The 21654-nt window shown below is 34.4% G+C and overlaps 1 protein-coding gene across 1 annotated transcript; it reads left to right on the top strand.

Annotated features, from left to right (window-relative positions):
- The first annotated feature begins 18258 nt into the window (after positions 1 to 18258).
- LOC110915347 (salicylate carboxymethyltransferase) lies at positions 18259 to 20822 on the top strand. Its single transcript, XM_022160027.2, has 4 exons — positions 18259 to 18358; positions 18551 to 18979; positions 19264 to 19518; positions 20360 to 20822. Exons 1-4 carry the CDS (start codon positions 18284 to 18286, stop codon positions 20738 to 20740), a joined length of 1140 nt encoding a protein of 379 aa, XP_022015719.1. The 5' UTR covers positions 18259 to 18283; the 3' UTR covers positions 20741 to 20822.
- The last annotated feature ends 832 nt before the right edge of the window (positions 20823 to 21654 follow it).

Below are 21654 nucleotides of genomic sequence, written 5' to 3'. Positions count from 1 at the left end.
TTTTCCAACCACTGTGGTGACTGCAACAGTTGATGTGTCAATTGTTGTTTTCTGCTTTTTGGCAGCTGGATTTTGTGATGGTAATATTGTTTTTGGTATGACAGTGGATTGACTGTGGGTTGATGTAGTAGTGATGGCAGTTGTTGAGATAACATCTGTTGAAACAACTGAAGTACCAACAACTGTTGATACAACATGAGTTTTAACATCTGTTGGTTTGGAGGTTTGATTACAGGAAATTTTGGGAATTTGAGGAGTTTGTTTTGTGGTTTTGGAAGGTGTGGTTTTGCGCTGACTTACTTTTCTGGTAGGCTGTCTTCTTTTAGGTTTAGAAGTACCCTGCTCTTCTTTTTCCATCAAAACTTTCTTCTCCTTCTCAAACTTTTTAGATTCTTTCATGTTTGCCTTTAATGCAGCAAATGCATTTTGAGTCTCATCAACCTTGTTGGAACCATCTGGTCTTGGGATTTCGACCACAAGTTTGGACATTCGATCTGCTGGCATGTATAAACCATCTTCTTTTCCCTTCTTCCCTTTAGTTTTCTCCCACTTTTTGACATCATCAGGATTTTCAACAAAGATGATTGAAGGAGGAACAGTGCCAGTAGTTTGAAGCAGATGAGCTTTAATGGCTTTGATATCTGCTTGAGTATCTTTGTACCTAGCTTCCATGACATTTCTGGCCATTTGAAGTTGAACTTCATGTTGTTGATCTGCATATTGTCTTTTTTTTTATGAAATAGAGGTTAAAACAGATGCCATAGCTCAGCAGCAGATGGATCAGATGTTGCGGATGGTGCAGTAGTGAGTGTAGCCTTTTGAGCTTGTAACAACTGTTGCAGCATAGTTTTGATTTCTCCAACAGATGTGTCAAGTTTATCAACCCTCTCCGTCAATTCTTTGTACTTTAAACCATCACCCAAGTTAATGGGATCATCTAATTTCCCACCAGTGGTGGTTGTATCAGTGGTTGACTTAGGAAAAATTTCCCAAAAATCATCCACTGATGCCCCTTGTTCTCGGTAGTTTGGACTTCTTTCTTCAGCAGAGCTTACCATTTTAAGGTAACCAACGTATAATGGAAACACACCAGTGGACACTACGGTTCCCAAAGAAGAAATTGCCTTCAAGGGAATCTCACTAATGAAACTACTGTCCAGGTGTAAACCAGTGGGTTCAACAACAGTAGTAGCTGCTCCACTTAAACTACTGACAGGAATTACTTGTAATTCCTGCAGTGTAGCTTTCTCAACTGTTGGTGGGTTAACAGAGATAGAAACACCAGACTCAGTCACTTGTTGTGGTGTATTCTCATTGACAGGTGATTGAGAAGAACCAATTTTTATCCCTATTGATACAACCTGATCCCTTTGAGAGGATGCAGGAGGAGTTTTAGGCTCAGGTTGAGATCTTTCTTCCATCTGCTGTGAGGAAGTAGCAGTAGTGGTTTCAGGTGACTTTTGTGTTGTCACAGGTGTTACCTCTGGAATCTCGTCTTCCAGAGTCACCTTTTTGGTGGGTTTGGAGGGCTTTTGGATAGTTTTCTTTTTGGTGATTTTTTGTGTGGGTTTCACAGATGTGGTTGTGCTTCTGTGATCACCAGGAGCAGTGGGCTCAACAACAGGGGCCTGAGGAGCAGTTGGTACTGCTAAATTCTGCTCAGGTACCTCTGTTTGGATTTTTAAAGGTTTTGACAGCCTTGTGAATGTTTTAGAAGTTAGACTGTTTATTTGAATAGGATTTCCTTAAATAAGCACATATGCATTATCCTTTGAAAATTTCTTTTGAAGATAAAAACCTAAACACCTTGGAAACAATAAAAATGATTTTTTATTAACATTTTTAACTATATCATTGAAAATTTCCTGAGAGTAGTTAAAATTTTGTTCAGCCATGATAGCATAGCCCAGGTATTGAATTTTCAATGGTATTTCATTAAAAGCTGTTGTTTTATTTGACACACACATCAAGAGGGTATGGAATAAAAACCTCGGAGCAGGAGGAAAACTGCCCTTTTCTAAAGTATCCTTTTTCATTTCTTCTTCATACCCTCTCTTAGAGAAATCAGTTTGGTACTCCGTTTTTGGGAAAGAGCTTTTACCTGTAAGATCATTGATTTCAAAAACCTCTGAAATGGTTTGAGGTGTAATGACCACTGGAATTCCCGTTATTGATGAAGTAATAGCTAAGGTCTTTTTGTCCTAGTTTCAAGCTTTGCATTTTTCCAGAACTCTCGTTGGGTATCCACGTAGATGGTTTCATTGCAAGTCAACAAAGTTTTGTACTTTGAAGATTAAAGTGCATCAATCACGGAATGAAAACCTGTGTTTTTACTTGTTTTTGCAAGTGTACTCATGTAGTTATGACGGATTTTGAATGGCAGATCCATGATAAATCAAAGGTAGTTAAGAACGAAGGAAGAAGATGAGTGATTTGAGAGAATATGATGAAAACTGCTTTTGAAAGGAATTTTGAATTCGACACGACAGTAAAAACCCTGTTTGGGGTTTTGATCAGGGTTTTGTAGGTGGAAAAAGTGAATGCTGATGTGGCAGCGGTTACAAAAGATCTGACGGCTAAGTACTGTCCACGTGAGAACCTCTGATGAATAATGGATCAGTAGTTTACAGTGCTGAAAATGAAAACAGTAACTGACTATAACTATCAGTGGATAGACTATCAGTGAATTAAAACACTGACCTTTAACAACAGTCTTTTTATAAACAGTGGTTCGAGCATGTTCCTTCTCCCAAAAAACAATATTTTAACCCATCAGTCGTTTCAATCCCCTTCAACCTCCACAAAACACTATTTTAACCAAACACTGGTTTTAAACCACCATTTTAACCAAACAGCTGTTTCAACCACAGTTTTCTCAACAGTAGTTCCAAACATCTATTTTCATCCATCTGTTGAACAAAGTTAACAGATGTACCAACCACTGTTTTATTTTCAAACATCTGTTCCCAATAACAGAGCTTTGATCATTTAAACATACCTTTGCCAATTTTACAGTGCTGAAAATGAAAACAGTAGCTGACTATAACTATCAGTGGATAGTCTATCAGTGGATTAAAACACTGAGCTTTAACTACAGTCATTATATAAACAGTAATTCAAGAATCTTCCTTCTCCAAAAAAACAATATTTTAACCCATCAGTCATTTCAATCCCCTTCAACCTCCACAAAACACTATTTTAACACAACAGTAGTTTTAAACCACCATTTTAACAAAATAGCGGTTTCAACCACAGTTTTCTCAATAGTAGTTACAAACATCTGTTTTGATACATCTGTTGACCAAAGTCAACAGATGTATCAACCACTGTTTTATTTTCAAACATCTGTTCCCAATAACAGAACTTTGATCATTTAAACATACCTTTGCCAATTTTACAAGCTTTTACACTCTCAAACCTAAATATTTATTTACTTAATTTAAATAACAAACATGGTTAATAATTTTAACAGAACTAATTATATAAAAACTACAAGTGTCAAACATCATACAAAGTTCATCCATCTGTTGACCCAAGTCAACAGATGTATCAACCACTGTTTTATTTTGAAACATCAGTAGATAGTCTATCAGTGGATTAAAACACTGAGCTTTAACTACAGTCATTATATAAACAGTAATTCAAGAATCTTCCTTCTAAAAAAACAATATTTTAACCCATCAGTCATTTCAATCCCCTTCAACCTCCACAAAACACTATTTTAACACAACAGTGGTTTTAAACCACCATTTTAACAAAATAGCAGTTTCAACCACAGTTTTCTCAACAGTAGTTACAAACATCTGTTTTCATACATCTGTTGACCAAAGTCAACAGATGTATCAACCACTGTTTTATTTTCAAACATCTGTTCCCAATAACAGAGCTTTGATCATTTAAACATACCTTTGCCAATATTACAAGCTTTTACACTCTCAAACCTAAATATTTATTTACTTAATTTAAATAACAAACATGGTTAATAATTTTAACAGAAATAATTATATAAAAACTACAAGTGTCAAACAGCATACAAAGTTCATCCATCTGTTGACCCAAGTCAACAGATGTATCAACCACTATTTTATTTTGAAACATCTGTTCGCAATAAAAGAGCTTTGATCATTTAAACAGACCTTTGACAATATTACAAGCTTTTACACTCTCAAACATCAATATTCATTCAATAAAATTTTAACGCAGCAAATAACAGAGCTTTGATTAATAATTTTAACATAACTAATTATATATAAAATACAATTGTCAAAATAGCAAATAACATTCAATAAAATACAGGATCCTAATTCCTAATCAATTGGTGAAACAGTAGTCTCGATAAGTAAAGCTCCTTTCTGACCATTGAAGTTGTCAACATGTTGGAGGTATTTCAGAAGTTCGTTGCTGAGATCAACTTCAATCATATCCCCCCAGATGCTTGTTATCAGCCATTTGTTGTCTTCAATTATATTAGTCCTTCGACGCCTATCTACATAATCAACTACACGAGGATTATTGAAAACAAACACCTTCATCCAGCCTTCTTCTTCATATCTGAGCAAATCAGCAGTTAGCTCAGCAGACTTTCCAATAACAATAATATGCAGCCTCTTTGCGATGGTCAAAAAATGCCCTTGGCAAGGATTGACTATAATACTCTCGGGAAAATGAAGCGTTCTGAAAGTCTCACTTATAACATCAAAAGCAACGATGTTCCTCTCACCTACTGGATACCAATAATTTGAAACCATAAAATATATGGTTTTATCAGCATAAACTCCTGTAGACCATGAATAACCACTTGAACCATAATTATTTATGCTACCGGCATTTATTGTTCTCCATGACTCACGACGTCGTGAGTAAACACGAGCAGCAGTTACATTACGGTAACATCTGATGTTCAGCACTTTCAGATCATTGAACTGATCAAAATAAATTCCACCAGTATCAGAGTTTCGATGATGATTGTAATTGAAGTAGTCATCACACAAAACCTTATAGCGCCTGGTAGTTGGATTCCAAAGAATCAACTGACAGCAAATCCCTTGATTGCAAACTAACAACAAACCATTAAATTATGATAGAATACGTAAGTTGCTAGGGTGGACATTGTTAGGAAAACTTAAGGTTTTGCTTCTAACAACATTCAAAGTACCAGCAACTACGTCGTCAATGACAATTGACGTATCTTTAAAAGATAATAGTTTCTTTTGTACTGAATCTCCTCTTCGGAGAGCATGCATCATCTGAAATGCATACTTGACAATTCGCTATAAAATTTCTTGGAAAGACATTTGAAACGGCCAATATCTTCTGCAGAGAGCCTTGTGAAAATCTCGTCAACAATCACTTGAAACCCATTTCTTTCCATTCTGAATAGAGCCTTGTGAAAATCTCGTCAACAAACTTTTGAAGATAATTGAGTAGATGGATGAAAACGGTAATGATCAAAACCACTGCCCAATGTATTTTATATACCCAATGAAGGCGGTTATGACTAAAGAATATGATGCGACAGTCGTTAGGCTTTTAATGCATTTACATGGGAAAAATATAAAATTAAACACGTTATTATAATTAAAAATAACCTATTCATTTACCTATAAGACGCCTTTAACATAAGAAAGAAGTGATTGAGTGACGTGCATTAATTGCAAAGTACATATCCCGAGGCATTTTGAATTTGAAATTACCGGCATTTTTTTTACCACTGCTATGCTATATGTTTACCAAAGGAAACATCTACTAAGTTATACTTTCTTAGCTATGGGCAGTAGTTTACACTCTTGAATGTGGGCCAGACCTTTGACATTTAAATATAGAGCAATAGTTTGAAATACAAAGATATTGCGAACATCTGTTTAAGCCTCTCCTGTTTCCAACAGTAGCAAGTCAATCAGATGTTGGCAACAACAGATGATAGTAATTGACAACAGTAGCAAGTCAAACAGCCGTTAGATCAGCAGATGATGATTTAGAGCAGATGTTCTCTATACACTAACAGAAATTGATACAATATCAACATAATCTAATTAAACTCAAAAACAATTTCACTTATACATTAAAAGTCCCAATCTGCAATTACACGATGATAATAAAAATTAGATAATAATACTAATTCAGCTTAAAATTACAACCAAACTTTAAAATCTAACAACGCCACCAAGAAATTTACGAACCTAACAGCAAAAATTTAGTGATTTTAGCTACAAATTTAGTGCTTTTAGCTTTAAATTGCATCAATGTATATCTTCGAGAATCGCCATGAACTCCACGGAAGTACTCAATGCATCAACATCAGGTTTTTAGAAACCTGATCTCTCGTGAACAGATCAAGATGCAGCAGTAGAAGATCCTTTCTTGCGTTTAGTAGGTCTTTCCTGCGGGTTCTACATCATCATCATCTGCCCAAAATCATATACATAATCATCATTTAAATGAACATTATTAATAATCTTTCTTTTGTGTTTAATTTAACTTTATGCTTCTTTTAATACAAACCTATAATAACCCGCAGCAGATTGTATGAATTTCAAACAACTAGGATTAGACTGAAATATAAATCGAGAATTAGAGTATATCACTTGAAAATTAAGAATTCAAAATTTTAAAACTGGAGTAGCAAAAAACACATACTTTACACGAAGTTGAAACAATGACACTGCAAACAACTGTAGAACAATCATCATCATTATCATCTGCAGGAAAGACCATTACTCTAGTAAGATAAAATGTTATCTTACAGCAGTAGCAGATCCTTTCTTGCGTTTAGTAGGAACTACTGCGGGTTCTAAATCATCATCATCTGCCCAAAATCATACACATAATCATCATTTAAATGAACATTATTAATAATCTTTCTTTGTGTTTAATTTAACTTTATGCTTCTTTTAATACAAACCTATAATAACCAGCAGCAGATTGTATGAATTTCAAACAACTGGGATTAGATTGAAATATAAACCGAGAATTAGAGTATATCACTTCAAAATTAAGAATTCAAAATTTCAAAACTAGAGTAGCAAAAAACACATACTTTACACGATGTTGAAACAATGACACTGGAAACAACTGTAGAACAATCATCATCATCATCAACTGCAGCAGATCATTCACAATCATCATTTAGTCATAACTCAGATAACAAAACTTTAGTAAAAATCAAAAAGAAAAACAAACATAATCATATATATCACATTACCATGATCAAGGAAAACCACATATCCCCAAAATTTATTCTGAAAGTGGGACAGAGAGAGCTTTAGTTTTCTGTTATCCTTTATGAACAAATGCTGAGTATTGAGAAGAAGGGGTTTGAGGGAGAGATACATTAGAAATGTGGTTTGAAAATACAAAAGTAGAGAACACTTTATATAAGAAGATAATTGACAGAAGTGAGTGAGTGGCATGCATTAATTGAAAATTACATATCCCCATGCATTTTGAATTTCAAATTACCCGCATTTTCAAAACAGCTGCTGCTAGGTATACATTTGCCAAAGGCAGCATCTGCTACTTTCTTATAGAAGAGCAGATGTTTGCCCTTTGGAATGTGGGCCAGACCATTTGAATACACAAGACAGTGGTCTGAAATCAAATTAAAGTGATTTATATATTAGGCTTTATGATGTAATAATGAGATAAGAAAAGTCTTGTTGGACACCCTCTCCCGCTGACACATCAGCTTTTCTTATATCACTTGGATTTCTCCTTTTATAGAAAGTATAGATTTGCTGAGATATAACACATGTAATGTGTAGTTACCATTCAATGTGTAATGTGTGGAAACATTGAAACACATTAGTTAAAACTTAAAATCATACCAACACATCTCAGATCTTGTTTAGAAATAAAGAACCTACAAATCTTGAAAATCACACCAACAGTTGCATGAAAAGAAATATCTTATATTAAACAGCAAACTTAATTAAGTTACCTATATGAAACAACAAACTTAATTAAGTTATCAATATGAAACAGCAAACTTCTTTAGATTATTTACATGAAACAACAAACTTTTTTAAGTTATTTACATGAAACAGCGATCTTATATTACATATTTAAATCAAACAACAAACTTATTTAAGTTATGTAATTCAAACAGAAAACTTCCAGAAGTTATGTAATTCAAACAGCGAACTTCCCTGCAATCTGAATTTTGACAGAACTTTTTCAGAAGTAAGGTAGAAGTTTGTTGTTTCAAACAGCGAACTACCTAGAATTGAAAAGGTTTTTCAAGCCCACCTAAAGACACTCTTTCCTTGTTCAAACTCCCTAATTATGCAAAAAATTCCAATATGTGCAACCATAAAATAATAATATACTTGCTAGCTCAATGAACTTAATAAAAAATTTAACACTAAGCTTAATAGTAAAACTCTAAGTCGTGAAGCGACAATTTTGACTTCTTTCTCTCATTATCGTACTTCGTCAATCGTCCAGCTATCACATTACGCCACAATGCGATAAACGTCCTCAGGCTAAGTGTTATCCTCGAACAGTCGGACCTCGGCCGCCACCCAACAACGGAAACATCGAAGGAAACTTCCCAAATTTATAATTGTTAAAATCACTAGCCGCTCGCTCACCACTTGCTTAGAAAAAATGCTCACTCGTAAAATGCTCGTTCGGTTGTAAACGAGCCAATCAGCTTGGTTCAGTTTGTAAATGAGCCAAGCATGAGCAAAGGGTCGCTCGGTTTAGCTCGGCTCGGCTCCTTAATAGCCCTAAGTAAAAGTCATAAATAATTCAATAAGTGAGATTTCGCAAATAATGCGTATTAATTAGTACCTAAAAATACAATTTACACGTACATATCATTTTTGTGTCTACATAGTATTCACGGATCAATATGTGCTAATATTCACTCTAGAAATTATTCTACATTTTTAATCATATGATCACATTATAGAAATCATTGGTTATTTGTAAAATATAATATTACATGCTAAAATCTGGTTACAAGACGATAATGAACAAGTTTACAATAGACGACAAATATCACCATGCTAACAGAAAAATTTGTAGTTGTTTAGATAGATGTTAATCAATCTAGCTTACGAAAACTTATTGGTCTTTATTAAGAACATCTCTCCAATCCGTTTAAATTTATGTAACAACTTCTCAATAATAAGATAGTCATCACTTCGTATCATCTCACTAATCTTACTAGTGATCACCACATGCTTTTACTAATGTTGGTAGTGATCAACATTCTTCTCTTTAAATAAGGTAGAGACTTTTGAAAATTTTCATGAAAATGGGGTTTTCACAAATTTTGTACAAAAATAATAGTATTTATATATGGTTTATACAGAAAATAGTTATGAGTTTGTGTTCTATGATGTAAGAGTTTCAAAGCGAACAAGAGCACATCCAAATCATAGTGGAGATGAATGGTATATCGTTGCTCGAAGTTGAGTGATTGAAGTGAATATTTCTAAACTTTGGTGACTCTAGTATAAATTCATTTTTGTCATAAATTGGTTATTTTGTGATAGATGTTGTTTTATAATAAAATATTCCTTATGTCTTATTATTTTGTTTAATATGGCATTAATAAGTTATGAATCAAATTAATCCTTTATTTGACTCACTCTGAAGGTTTTTGTTGTGTTAATTATCTTTAAATAACAAAAAATAAATATGAAGTTTTGGTTTTGAGTTTAAATTCCACTACTACAAAATAGGGCAACTGCCACCATAATTTGCTACCAAACAAAACAGTAGCAAAATAACCAAGAACTTTCCACGTGAGGTTATTTTTTTATCGCAAACTAGTATCAAAAATTACATTTTATTGCCACCGTGTCCCCTTATTAAACATCCCACGCGTAGCTCACCTCATACCTCTTATTCATCTACCCATCTCCTCCAAATAGGTTGTGAACTTCCATCAAACCTCGACCAAATCGTAAACCCTAGGTTCATCTCCGATTCTCCTCTCCTCACAATTCGATCAAATGGTTAATCAAACCTAAACCTAGATTCATCGATTTATCCGTCAAAACCTAAATTTCATAACCGTTTTTGTAGGATTTCATCCAGTAAACTCTGAGATTCAATCCGCAAATCCGAACAGCAGAGGCTAGTAGCAGTTGAATTCACCGCCAACACTCTCAAATCAGGTGTGTTTTATGACCTAAAACGATTTTGCTTTTGATTCTCTGTATTATCTCGTGAAATTTAGGTATCATTCGACTATAATCATTGGATTTACGAAATTGTATCGATGTTTGTGGATTTTAATCTCGTTTTTTATTGTTTATCATTCTATTCTCGTGAAATTTAGCGATTGTTCGACTGCAATAATCTAATTGATGAAAGTGTATAGCTGTTTGTGGATTTAATTTTGTTTTTCTTTGTTAATATATCTAATCATGCATTTTGTTAGGTTACAAAAGTTATTTGAATTTTGATTTTGCATTGCGTAAGTAGTATTGGATACTTTGGATTTGAAAAAAAATGAGTTTGAAACGATCGAAATGAAAACCTAATTGCACCTGAACTATTAGTTTTGCTGTGATAATTTTGATTAATAAGTATTTGGACCAAAGGAAGTGGATTTGAGTTTAATATTACTTCTAGAAAATGAAAAGAGTGATGAAGTTGTATACATGGTCTATTAGTAAACTAGCTACTCAGGTGAGTGATGTGATTACTAGATTGGTTAATTTTTGTTTTTAGTATAATTTGATGTTGTGTTTCATATGCTAAACATGCTTTTGTTCATTGTGATAGCTTGAGCGTCAGAATGATTGTCGAAGCTTGACAGTAGAACTGAAGAGAGTGAATGATGAATATACCAAGAAAGAGAATGTAAGTGACTAAAACTATAACATTGTTTAGACATTGTGCCTTGGTCTTGGATATTTTTTCTATTCTAAGTTTAGCGATACGCTAGAAGAAATTTTTAGAAATATTTTACATGTATGTTTATCAATATTCCTGTAAATATGGAATCAATATTCAGATTTATTCATTCAAATTCAATTGGATTCTTTGGATTATTGGAAATAAATTACGGTTTGCTATATTTTGTTGTTAGGCTAACAGCAGGAGAGGCCACTTTCAACTATAAATACTATGCTAATATGTTGCACAAGACACAACGTACCTCCTGTCTGCTGAATATAATATCTTACTAGATTTTTCGGAATCGTTTTGGCAGAATTTTATTTGTTAAACCTGCAATTTCAGGTGTCAATGTGAAAACGTTTGGTGATTGATGATGGATGAGTCTTGTCTTCTAGAGAATACTCAGGAAGCGGTTCAGATCAAAACGATTAAGCAGATCGGTTTGGGCTTTGGGGTCTTGTCCTCCTTAGAATACTCCTGCTGAAATTGTTGCTTATAGATATTGGGTAAGTTGGGTTCTTATTTCAGTTTGGTTTTGCCGATTTACTAACTCTTGTTTGTTGTTATTTGGGCATTAGTAAACCCTGTAGATTTTTCAACTATACAAATGCACACATAGATATTCATACACATAGCACACATAGATACAGGGGTGTGTGTGTGTGTGATGCTTAGGCTTTTTTTATTAAGAAATCAACGTTGACATAACAAATCAACGTTGACATGCTACTTAAGTGTAAATATGAATATGAATATAATTATATTTAACCAACCCACTCTGTTTAGTTTGGTCAATTTGTGAATTACTGATGAAACATTGTTTTGTGAATTAAGGTAGTCAGTCTCGTCTAGTTTAAACAAAATAACAAACTAACATTGCTGGTGGGTTTCTGATCCCTTGAACTGTTCTTTAGGGTGGTTTTTATATGTTCTAGGACTTTGTTTTGCTTATGTTTGTTGCTTTATTGTGCCATGTAGTCCAGCTTTTCACAGGAAGGGTTTGGTTCCTTTTTAATTGAAGTTTCTTTGCTGTAAAAAAATCTAAAACATATAACGGGATGGTTTCAATCCGATCATCGATTTGGTAATTGGAACATATTTCACTGAGGCTACCACATATAGGTAAGCATATAACAAATTATTTACTGACTTTCTAGCTCTCTCTTTTTAATCTTTAGATATAAGGGATAATCTTTAAATAACTTGTGAAGGTGCCTATTTTGACTCGTTCGCTTATCGATCAAGTCAAAACTCAAGAATCATAGTATATGAAATAACTAACAGTAACAGTGTCGAAACCATTACCAAAGAAGCCAAAGGATCCGATTGCAAAGAAATTACCAACATTGAACTCATTGCGACAAAAGAAACGTAAGATGAGATTAAGAAGTCTGATAAACTAAAGAAGCCTTGAAGGTGATTATAATATTCTCGACTTAGATGTAGTTTGGCTAAGCCTATTAAGCGCTAATAACTTTGTTTAATTTAGAAGTGGCAAGATAGGCGGGTTGGGTAACATGTCAACTTAAAATAGGCTGCTTTTTTAAGTAATGGTCTAGAAGGGGTGGCCTGACCGGCTAACATCTTCTTGTATACTTTTAAACTTCGTATATTGCTTACATGAACCATCTTTAGAGGGGTCCTTATTATTGCTTCTATTTACGTGAAACTATATAAAGCACGCACATTTTTTTAACTTTTTGCAGAATATGATGAAGAAGACCAAAAAATGATCACGAAATGTGAGCATCGTTTTCACTTGGCATGCATACTTGAATGGATGGAAAGAAGTGACACTTTCCCTGTGTGTGATAAGGTTTGTTACTTACACTCTTAACTAAATTCAAAAAATAAAAGAAGACATAAAGTGGTAAATTACTGACTTCAGTTGTATGCATTGGTGTAGGATATGATAATCAAGTTCCCGGTCACTGAATAGCACTATCGAACCATGTGATCAAGGTAAAGAATGCATTTGCCAATTATTTGAGTCCGAGGCCTGTCAAAGGTTTGACCTAAAATATGTATTGGTTTGTCATGTTAGTCTATCTGTTATCAGACCGAGACCGAGCTGGAATAACTAGCTTAACTGGGAGTGGTTTAGAATTACCTAGGCAGTCTTCAAGGAGCTCATTAAGGAAAAGGAAGAAGAGAAAGAAAGGTTCAGCGTAATTATAGAAGATAGAAGAGTTGATGGCTGAAATGGAAAAGGAAAGAAATATGCTATGACGATCATTGAAGCTATGTTAACAATTGTGGTTTGAATGTATGGATTTAGATGTTTTAATTTTCGTTATTTGATGTTTTGATTTGAATGTTTATTGTTTTTGAAATATCATAAATGGCTAGATTTTGCAAAGAAAGGAAACGGAGCACGTAGATATAAAAAATGGAAAGTAGCAAAACGGTAGCAAAACAAAATGGTAGCAAAAAGTGGTAGCAAAATGGTAGCAAAACAAAACGATAGCAAAACGGTAATACAAAGTGGTAGCAAAACGATAGCAAACTTAAGGTAGCAAAACGGTAGAAAAAATAAAACGGTAGCAAATAGGTGGCAATAGGGCAATAGCTATTTGTGTTTTTCTTACCGAGTTTTTGGTGGCAAAACGGTGGCAAAAAGGCAATTGCCATCGTTTTGCAACCGAAAACGCGGTAGCAAAAACCCAATTATCTAGTAGTGAAAAAGGACCTCATGATTCATTGTTGGAGACAAGAAAGAAAATAGAGAAAAATAAGATGAAAGAGAGATACTAAAGAAATTGTTTGTGTACAAAGTTTTATAGAATTTACAGAAGTAATCTCTAATTCTTCCAACATCACCAACTTCATCCTTTTATTATTCCACATAAATTAGAACACCATTATACCCTATGCTATCTCCGGCAGTACAAATATTGTTTCAGTTGTTGTACCATGGGAGACAGACACGTTTGTCTTAAAGGAGGCGTGATATTTGTTTTAAAGGCCTCGTGTCAAACACGATCCTCAACCAAAAAGGCAAAAACTGTTAATATTTTAGTATGCTAAGTGGTGCAGTCAAAGAGCATGGTTGAAGACACAACAGATGAATGCTAGAGTCATGAACACGAGATGAATGACATTTGATGCACCTACCAAAGAAGCGGTTGAATCATCGTACATATAAAATTGTACTTTATATTTATTCCTCATTTAAGTTTGTAACCGGATTGTATTATCCAGGGCCGGCCCGAAGGGGGGCGAGGTGGGCGACGACTCAAAGCCTAAACCCTCCGAGGGCAGGAATTTTTTTTTATGAGTTTTATGCTCTAAAAATTAGAATATATACATACAGAATCAGAAAAGAGCATGTTAAAGCGCTTTGTTTGGTGGTTTGCAAGTAGTCTTATAAGCAAGAAGACGCGTGGGGTTCTAATGCCAGCGTCATCTGGTTTAGTTGTGTTTTGTGTTTCTTTTTGTTTGTTACCTATTTATTAAAAACAAATGACATTAATTGCCTAATTTTGTCATGTTACAATAATGATTGATGTTCATTCAAATGGCATTAACTCATTTTCATATATTTACTACCTTTTTATATATTTTTTTTATAATTTATATTTTAGGGGCCCGTATTTTCTATTCGCCCAGGACCCAATGATTTTTGGAGACAACTTTCGTATTATCATATTCCATACGAATAACGATAGTCTCGTTATTATTACTATTAATTTAATTTATATTTAAGTATATATGTATATGTGTGTATATATATAGGTGTGTGTGTATTTGTATAAATTATATTTTATACATGTTTATATATGTATGTGTATATGTATATATATGTATAGGGTCGGGATTTAGAGAAAACGGTAGAAAGTGTGAGAACGGTGAGAACGCTGATCAATCGTCCGAACAAAACAATCTATGGACTAGATTGGCGCAGTGGCATTTTCGTAAATAACATCAATTTTATTACATGGACGTGCTTCAATAAGGGTAAAAGCGTCTTTTGACTACTCCAAACAAAACGCCATCTCATGAAAATAAAACGCCAAAACAAAAATCACACAGCATTCTGCTAAAAACGCCATTAGATATAAAACGCCAAACTTAATTATAGTAAAATCCCGCCTAAAAAACCGCCAAAAAAATCCTATATACACAACAACTCAGACCTTCAATTAAAAAACACAAACAAAAATCCCAAACGCCATATTTAATATATACCATTCGACTGATAAACGCCAGAAAACCCAAAAATCAAATATATTGTTGTCAATAAAGTGTAGCTGTATGGTGTGGACAACATTGCCAGTTATCTTTCTTAATTGATGATTAACAATGTTATCCAACACCATACAACAACACTTTATTGATTTTAGCATGATCAAATTTACAGTTTTAAGATGGTTTATTTTGAGGCGTTCTTTTTCTCGGTAAAACGCCAAAAAAGATAACATTTTGGATGAAATGGTGTAAACTCAATAACATTTTGCTGCATGAGATGGACAAAGATTATAGAAATAGAGGCTGATTTCATACGAAAGTCGAAACAGCCAGTGAAGATGCTTCAAAAGAAGAAAGAGACTGGTGACAGTGAAGATTTGAAGATCAATATTTTTTTCTTTAATTTTCTTTTTCAGTTGATTGTTATTTAATTAACAACGCCACATCTAATAAAAACGCCAAAAAGGCAAATATCTTACACATTTGGCGTTTATCAAAACATCATAAAATTACTTTGGACAAGTATTATAAAAAAACTTGTTTTTATGTATTCTTTTTTTTTATTTTCCTTTTGAGTTGATTGTTTTATAATAAAAACGCCATAATAAAAACGCCAAAACACCCAAAATGCTTAAACGATATCATCCCGTTAAACGCCCCCCAAAACTCCAAAACTATAATAAAATTAGTTTGAAAAAGTATTATAAAAAACCTAAAAAAATAAAAAATAAAAAATAAAAAACAAAAAAATAATAAAAAATAAAAAACAAACTTTAAAATGTAACTAGAAACAGTAATTTCAAATCAGAAAAATTGAAGATAGTTTATTATATTAGAATCTAAAATGTCAAACTTGAAAGATGGGACGTGTTACAGACTTCAGAGATAAAGCCTGTCAAAAACAATAATTACAAATTGTAACTGAAAAGATGAATACTTTATTATAATAACGCACCGCCTAACTTAGGCGCCAAAAAGAGATCCTATAAAATGATACATCTCAGCAACTTCCATTTGATCAAACCAAAAAATAAAATAAAATAAAATAAATAAACAAACGCCAATACTACTAAATACCACTCACTGTAAAATGCCAAAAAAAAAAATCAAAGATGGCTAATATGCTTTCTTGGATATTCAGTATTGTTATTCGTCAAGTTTCACTGAATGAATTGTTAGCGGAGGCGAGTAACTCAAAAAGATTTTGCTGCATGAGATGGACAAAAATTCAAGAAAAAGATACCAATGTCAGTCATATGGCATTTTGTATTTTTTGTTCTTGAAGAAGGCTTGGATGAGGAGAAGAGATCAATAACATTGAAAAGTGGGATGATGATAAAGATGAAGATCAACATGAAGAAAAAGCGAAAAACCCACCCACATGTCATAGATTTATGTCCCCAAACATCCACAAAAAAAGCAACTTCAACAGACGAGCAGACAAAAAAATCAAACCGATGGGTTTGTTAAGTTTTACATAAAACGCCATATTTTGGTGTCAGTTCTTGTACTATTAAAGAACAAAGAGACTAATGACAGTGAATATTGTGAAGAGAGATCCGATTAGGATTTTTAATTTATTTTCTTCGCTTGTATTTTTTTTTCTACTGTGGCTGAAATATAATCCAACAATTGTAAAACGCCAAGATAACCAAAACGCCAAAATGTTTATAAGAAATAATAGAACAATGGGACAACTTGTTTAAAACGCCTTGAAAAACGCCATTCAAATAGATTTCCTGACCCCTGGATTACAATGGCATACGATTTGAATAAACGTCATAAACGCCAAAATGTTAATAAGATGAAACTAGGGGTGTGCACGGTTCGGTTCGGTTCGGTTTTTGGGTAAAATCAAAACCGAAACCGAAATGTCGGTTTTCGGGTTTTAAAAACCGTTCGGTTTCGGTTTTTTTCGGTTTCGGTTTTTCGGTTTTTACGTCGGTTCGGTTCGGTTTTTCGGTTATTTCGGTTTTTAAAACAAAATTATGTAAGATTCAACAATAACAAACATCCTCATATTAATATGGCTGCTGTGTTTTTATTCCAATACAACTCCCACAATCTCTAGCCCCAAGTGAGTCATAATCCAGCAGCCCAATACTTTTAGCATATTTCTAATCGGCCCATTCAATAAAGCAGCAACCCATTGTGATCTAGTTACACATGTTGCCAGAATTTCATTAGCATTTGGCATATTAATAACTAATAAAACCAATTAATGTTGACCATCCCTTTTTTTCATGTTGAACTCAATTTACGCTGGCATTACAACTAATTCTTTTAATGTCTCATTTAAGTTTGTGAGTTAATTTCACCTCAATTAATTGTAAGTATTAAAACCAATCGGCGCACATAAATACTTTTAGAATATTCTTATATAATATTTATCAATCCAGTTATAATGTTTTTATTATAAACACTTAACATTCAAGAATAAAATTAACATTTTCTACTAGCATTGGGTAAAACACTTAAACAATTTAAACTTAAACATAAAAATATATGGATTGTAACTTATCGGTTCAGTTCGGTTTTTTTCGGTTATTGAAAAAGTTTATCCGAAAACCGAACCGAAATTTTCGGTTATTAAAAATCCGAAAACCGAACCGTCGGTTTTTTGTTTCGGTTCGGTTTTTTCGATTCGGTTATTCGGTTACGGTTCGGTTATTTCGGTTTTCTTGCTCACCCCTAGATGAAACCATTAAACGCCATTAAATATTGAATTTGGTTAACGCAAAAAATCTTAAAAACCAACAATATTGGGAAAAGCGGAACTGGAAAAGCAGAAGATGAAAGGACATAAAAGCCCCTCCGCCCTTTTCTAAGCGGCGTGACACGTGTTACACTTTTGAGCGTTTTCTCCTGATCCCGTTTCTATATATATATATATATTTAAAAATAATAATTCGAGCCGAACCGAGCCGAGCGGACCTTTGCTCATGCTTGGTTCATTTACAAACCGAACCGCGCAGAGCGGCTCGTTTACAACCGAGCGTCAAATCAAACGAGCATTTTCTGAGCAATTTCCGAACGAGCGTCAAGCGGTTTGAACGGCTCTAATGTTCAGGGTTTAAAAAACTGTTGGAAGGGTCCCTCACATATCAATGCTTTGAATTATTATATGTATGCAACCGGGCTTGCAGGCATACGAGTTCCCTATAAATAAGTGCATAACTTATAAGTTCCTACACTTCAAACTTGTGTGCTTTTGCCAAATAGATATCTAATTAAAAAGATGGACATGGTCAAGTTCTTTCATATGAATGGTGGAATCGGAGAGGCAAGTTACTCTAGTAACTCAGGACTTCAGGTGTGGCAATTCATGCATCCATAATCCCTAATTTTTTCATTGTTTTATCTTATCTAACATATACATTTCATTTATTAGAATAGAACAAATCATTTATTTATTTTTTTCAAACATATGTTCTTTTAAAAATGAAACAAAATAATAGAAAACATGTTAAGTAGTGAAACTAATGAACTTCTTGCTTGGTGATAGAGAATGGGAATAATGAAAACGAAAGGAGTAATAGAACAAGCAATAAGCGACTTGTGTCACAACAATGTCAACTTTCCCAAAACACTAGTTATGGCGGATCTTGGATGTTCATCGGGACCAAACACGCTTCTTGTGGGATCCATGGTCATCAATGCAGTCGCCAAGACTAGCCTTGAAATGGGCTATAAATCTCCTGAACTTCAAATCAACTTAAACGATCTGCCAACCAATGATTTCAATACCGTTTTCATTGCATTGCAAGAACTCCAACTCCAAGGAAACACAACCGACGGAAAAATGAGGGATGTGCAATACCATCAGCCGGTATGCTACTTCTCTGGAGTTCCTGGATCATTTTTTGGCAGGCTTTTCCCTATGAAAAGTCTGAATTTCGTCCACTCTTCGTATAGTCTTCAATGGTTGTCACAGGTATGTGTACATCTTGTCTTTATGAAAAGAGTGCTACTATACGTACACCAACCCAAATCGTGTATGACGGAAAAAAAAGTTATATGGGCTGTATAGAATTATGGCCTGAGTCATTATAACACCCATACGACCCGTATTATGCGTTAGTATATCAGTGGGGTGAGTATAGTTTGAGCCCATAAATTATTCAAATATAATAATGCAATTCTCATGGTCCAATATACTCTAACTACATCAACACAATAGAGCATTAATGTTACCAAATGTCAATTATATTTAAGCAGCTTCCAGATTTAGAAGAGATCAACAAGGGGAATATATACTTATCCAGCACAACACCGGAGAGTGTAAGTAGGGCCTACTTTGAACAATTTCAAAAGGATTTCTTGGGCTTTTTGAGGTGCCGGTCAGAGGAGGTGATGGCCGGCGGGCGGATGGTCTTGACACTAGCCGGTAGGACAACTGATGATCCTCGCGGTGAAGAAAGTTATTACCTTTGGAGGCCGTTCGCTATGGCTCTTAAAGACATGGTTCTTGAGGTACTGAGCTATTCATATACATGAATTTCACATCATCAAGAATATAAATTTATCTAGATTTTAACTTGAGTTTTGGTGAGAAAGTTATCCTTTTTATATGTTTATTGTTGGGGAATTTTATAAAACTAGACGATCAGAGAGACGTGTATTCACTCACAGATCAAATTATTTTGGTGGTTCTACCGAATAATTCAATTGGATACAACTCTGATTTCGAGAAATAGAACAACTGTATGTGTTTTTGTGAATTCGTAATGAACCAGGAAGAGGACCAAAAGGCCAAAACACTGTGTATACGAATTTAGGGATCAATTGCAGATAACTACCTGTGGGCACTGGGCAGTTATAATTCAAAAAATAATTTTCTAAGACATTTTCCATAAATCAATTTAATTAAAATATTTTTTCCAACTCGACCCCAGCCAGGGGCTCTGCCCCTTGGACCCCACCAGAGGCTGCCACCCCTTGGACTCTACTCCCAGGGGTACTCTCGCACCTCCTAACTTGTTCGATGTATATTATAATTCCCTTTGGTCAACAAATTAATCTCGATTACACTAAAATATCTAACATTTATTTGCGCAAGATTATGGGATCTTGGCTGGGCACAGGCTATCCATGTCCCCGCGCTCACATGTCGTGGAGTCTGAAAAAATAGACACGTGGGTGATTATTTTGGTAAAAGAAGTATTCAGGGTTTTTTTGGTCATTTTCCCTTTAACATAACTAGATCACAAGGTTATATGCTATATTTGTTATTACTACTCTTTGCTTTTGTGTGCTTTATGAAACTTAAAAGTCCTAACTTGAAGCATTTACATTGTAATAATCACTAAAATAGGGCCTTGTAGAAGAAGAGAAGTTCGATTCGTTCAACCTTCCTCAGTACACAGCATCTCCTACAGAGATCATGAACTTGGTGAAGATGGAAGGTTCCTTCACAATCGATCACCTAGAGATTTTCGATGTAAACTGGGAGGCATGGAAGCGAAAGAAAAATGCTAATGATACATTAGAATCGACGGAAACAGGTGATGGTGTAGGACAAGGTGTGGCAAAAGCTATTAGAGCTGGGATTGAGCCATTGGTTGCTAATCACTTTGGTGAAGCAATACTAGATGATGTTTTCATGAGGTATGGCCAAATTCTAACTGGAAGAAAGTCCAAGAAGGATAATCAAGCAATTGTGTCGATCACGGTCTCTTTAACTAGAAAAATGTGATATTTTTCGGAACTCTTGTTGTTCATCTGTCATGTATTTTGATATTCATGTCTAATTATGAATTCAGAACTCTTGTTGTTCATTTATCATGTGTCACACCCCAACCGATGGCGGAATCATCGGGGCATGGCACTGAGCGAAACAGATTATCCAGAAGTTTCCACAACAACTATTAATACTATTCAGTTAAATGATATGTCCCATACCGTATCCCAAATAATACAATAAATTATTACAGATAACAACTAGTCAAGTAATTCTGTTCCGACAACTCAGATTTAAATAAAATAAAATAAATATTGTTTTGCTTCTAGAGACTCGATCTGCAAGATCTACAGACAACTATGCTCTAGACGTTTATTCCTAGCTCGCTTTCCTAGCAGATAAGCATCCTAATTGCCTGTCACATACGTTGAAATAAAGTCAATACATGAAATGTAAAGGTGAGCACACAAGTTTGATAATAGCATATAGAGTTCGAAATTATTTACGCATAACCAGCACGTACACAGAGGAAAACGAAGCATGTTAATTATCGACATGGATCTATCGATACCAATGACTACGGGTTGACTGTCCGAGACAGTTCGCAATACATGATTACCACCGTAATCCATGCAAGTAATTGTCCTTAACAACCCCCGTGTGAACGGGTGCTGAGTCCAAACTATAGTACTACGTCGTTAAGGCAGGTAGACAGCATTCCACGTGTAAACACAATCAACAAGCATTCATTTAGTCACGTAATACATGCATAATCAGTTAGCGTTTAAAGTAATTGAGTAGTGTGTTCGATTGTGTTTTAGATAAGTAACGTATGTAACACCCAAAGTGCTAAAGCAAAAAGGGTTCGAGTATACTCACAGCGATTGATTGATGGACTGAAGGGAGCGCTTGAGAGTAGGGTTAGCCTG

The sequence above is a fragment of the Helianthus annuus genome, chromosome 16, assembly GCF_002127325.2.
Source record: "Helianthus annuus cultivar XRQ/B chromosome 16, HanXRQr2.0-SUNRISE, whole genome shotgun sequence".
Classification (NCBI taxonomy): Eukaryota; Viridiplantae; Streptophyta; class Magnoliopsida; order Asterales; family Asteraceae; genus Helianthus; species Helianthus annuus.
This window is presented reverse-complemented; position numbering and strand designations above follow the sequence as displayed.